The sequence below is a fragment of the Malaclemys terrapin genome, chromosome 1 (assembly GCF_027887155.1).
Source record: "Malaclemys terrapin pileata isolate rMalTer1 chromosome 1, rMalTer1.hap1, whole genome shotgun sequence".
NCBI lineage: Eukaryota > Metazoa > Chordata > Testudines > Emydidae > Malaclemys > Malaclemys terrapin.
The window spans coordinates 350,332,629-350,334,062 of NC_071505.1; the positions used below are offsets into that span (position 1 = coordinate 350,332,629).

A 1,434-nucleotide genomic window follows, 5' to 3' on the forward strand; every position below is an offset into this window, starting at 1 on the left:
GCTTGGTTAGCTCCTTCGGAGGACTTATCTGGCCTCGACAATGACCTAAATAATCTGTTGCCATCTGTAAATGTTGCCATTTCACTACTCACCCCCATTTCTAGATTGTTAATACCTATAAAATATTTACCATATATATATTTTTTAAAAGCGTGTAACCCTCCTCTCTGTGCATCTCTCCCTTCACAGGAACCTTGAGCCTTTCTGAGCCCAATATAAGCATTCAACATCTCATGTCAATTTTCAACCTCACCGCCTTTGAACCGTCAACATTCATCCTAATGGGAATCCCTGACCTGGAACCTGCCCACCTCTGGATCTCCATCCCGTTCTCTACATTCTACATTATTGGCCTATTGGGAAATTTTACAGTTCTGTTTGTTGTAGGCAAAGAGCAGACCCTGCACAAGCCGATGTACCTCTTGCTCTGCATGCTGGCGCTCACGGACATTGGCACGTCTACCTCTGTTGTGCCAAAGGCACTGTGTATATTTTGGTTCAATTTGAACAGCATTAATGTGGGTGGCTGCCTCACCCAGATGTTCTTCCTTCATGGGGTTTCTATGATGCACTCAGCCATCCTTGTGACAATGGCCTTTGATCGCTATGTTGCCATATGTAACCCTCTGAGATATGCCACTATCCTCACCAACGCACGAATAGCTAAACTAGGGCTAGTGGGTTTGATAAGAGCTGTTCTCCTCATTCTACCCCTTCCTCTGCTCCTGATCAAGCAGCCATTCTGTTCCAACCACATTATCCCCAACACGTATTGTGACCACATGGCTGTGGCAAAGATGTCGTGTGGAGACATCACAGTCAACAGGACATATGGTTTGGTGATGGCATTTGTAGTCATCATGTTAGACTTGACTCTCATTGTCCTGTCCTACAGTCTGATCATCAGGGCCATCCTCAGAATCTCCTCCAAGAAAGCCCATCAGAAAGCCCTCAACACCTGCACAGCCCACATCTGTGTGATACTGATGTCTTATCCTCCCTTCCTCTTCTCCACTCTGACACATCGGTTTGGTCAGGGCATCGCTCCACAGGTTCACGTCATCTTGGCCAACCTCTATTTCCTCCTCCCCCCCATGCTCAACCCTATCATTTATGGGGCCAAAACCAAAGAACTTCGTGAGAAAATGGGCAAATACACCTGCAGAAGGTGATTTCCTAGGGCCACAGACTTTAAACCAGCATGACGGGAAGGGGAAGCAATATCTCCTTGTTAATCAAGTGTGCTCTGTTCCAGTTTGGCTGAGCTCAGTATTGTGGACATTCAAAGTGTGAAAAGCTTCTCACACCTAACACCTTATCACTCCATCATCAAGCACTGTTCTCTCTATTGCTGAGTTCCCTCTCTCTGACCATCACCTGATCTCTTTCAGCTTTACTCATCATCCCTCACTTCTACACACACTGTCACTTGGC

The 1,434-nt window shown here is 46.3% G+C and overlaps 1 protein-coding gene across 1 annotated transcript; it reads left to right on the forward strand.

Moving 5' to 3' along the window:
- The first annotated feature begins 233 nt into the window (after positions 1–233).
- Positions 234–1,172, forward strand: LOC128832838 (olfactory receptor 52P1-like). The gene has a single exon (XM_054020482.1). The coding sequence runs from the start codon at positions 234–236 to the stop codon at positions 1,170–1,172; it is 939 nt and encodes a 312-aa protein (XP_053876457.1).
- Positions 1,173–1,434: the final 262 nt, after the last annotated feature.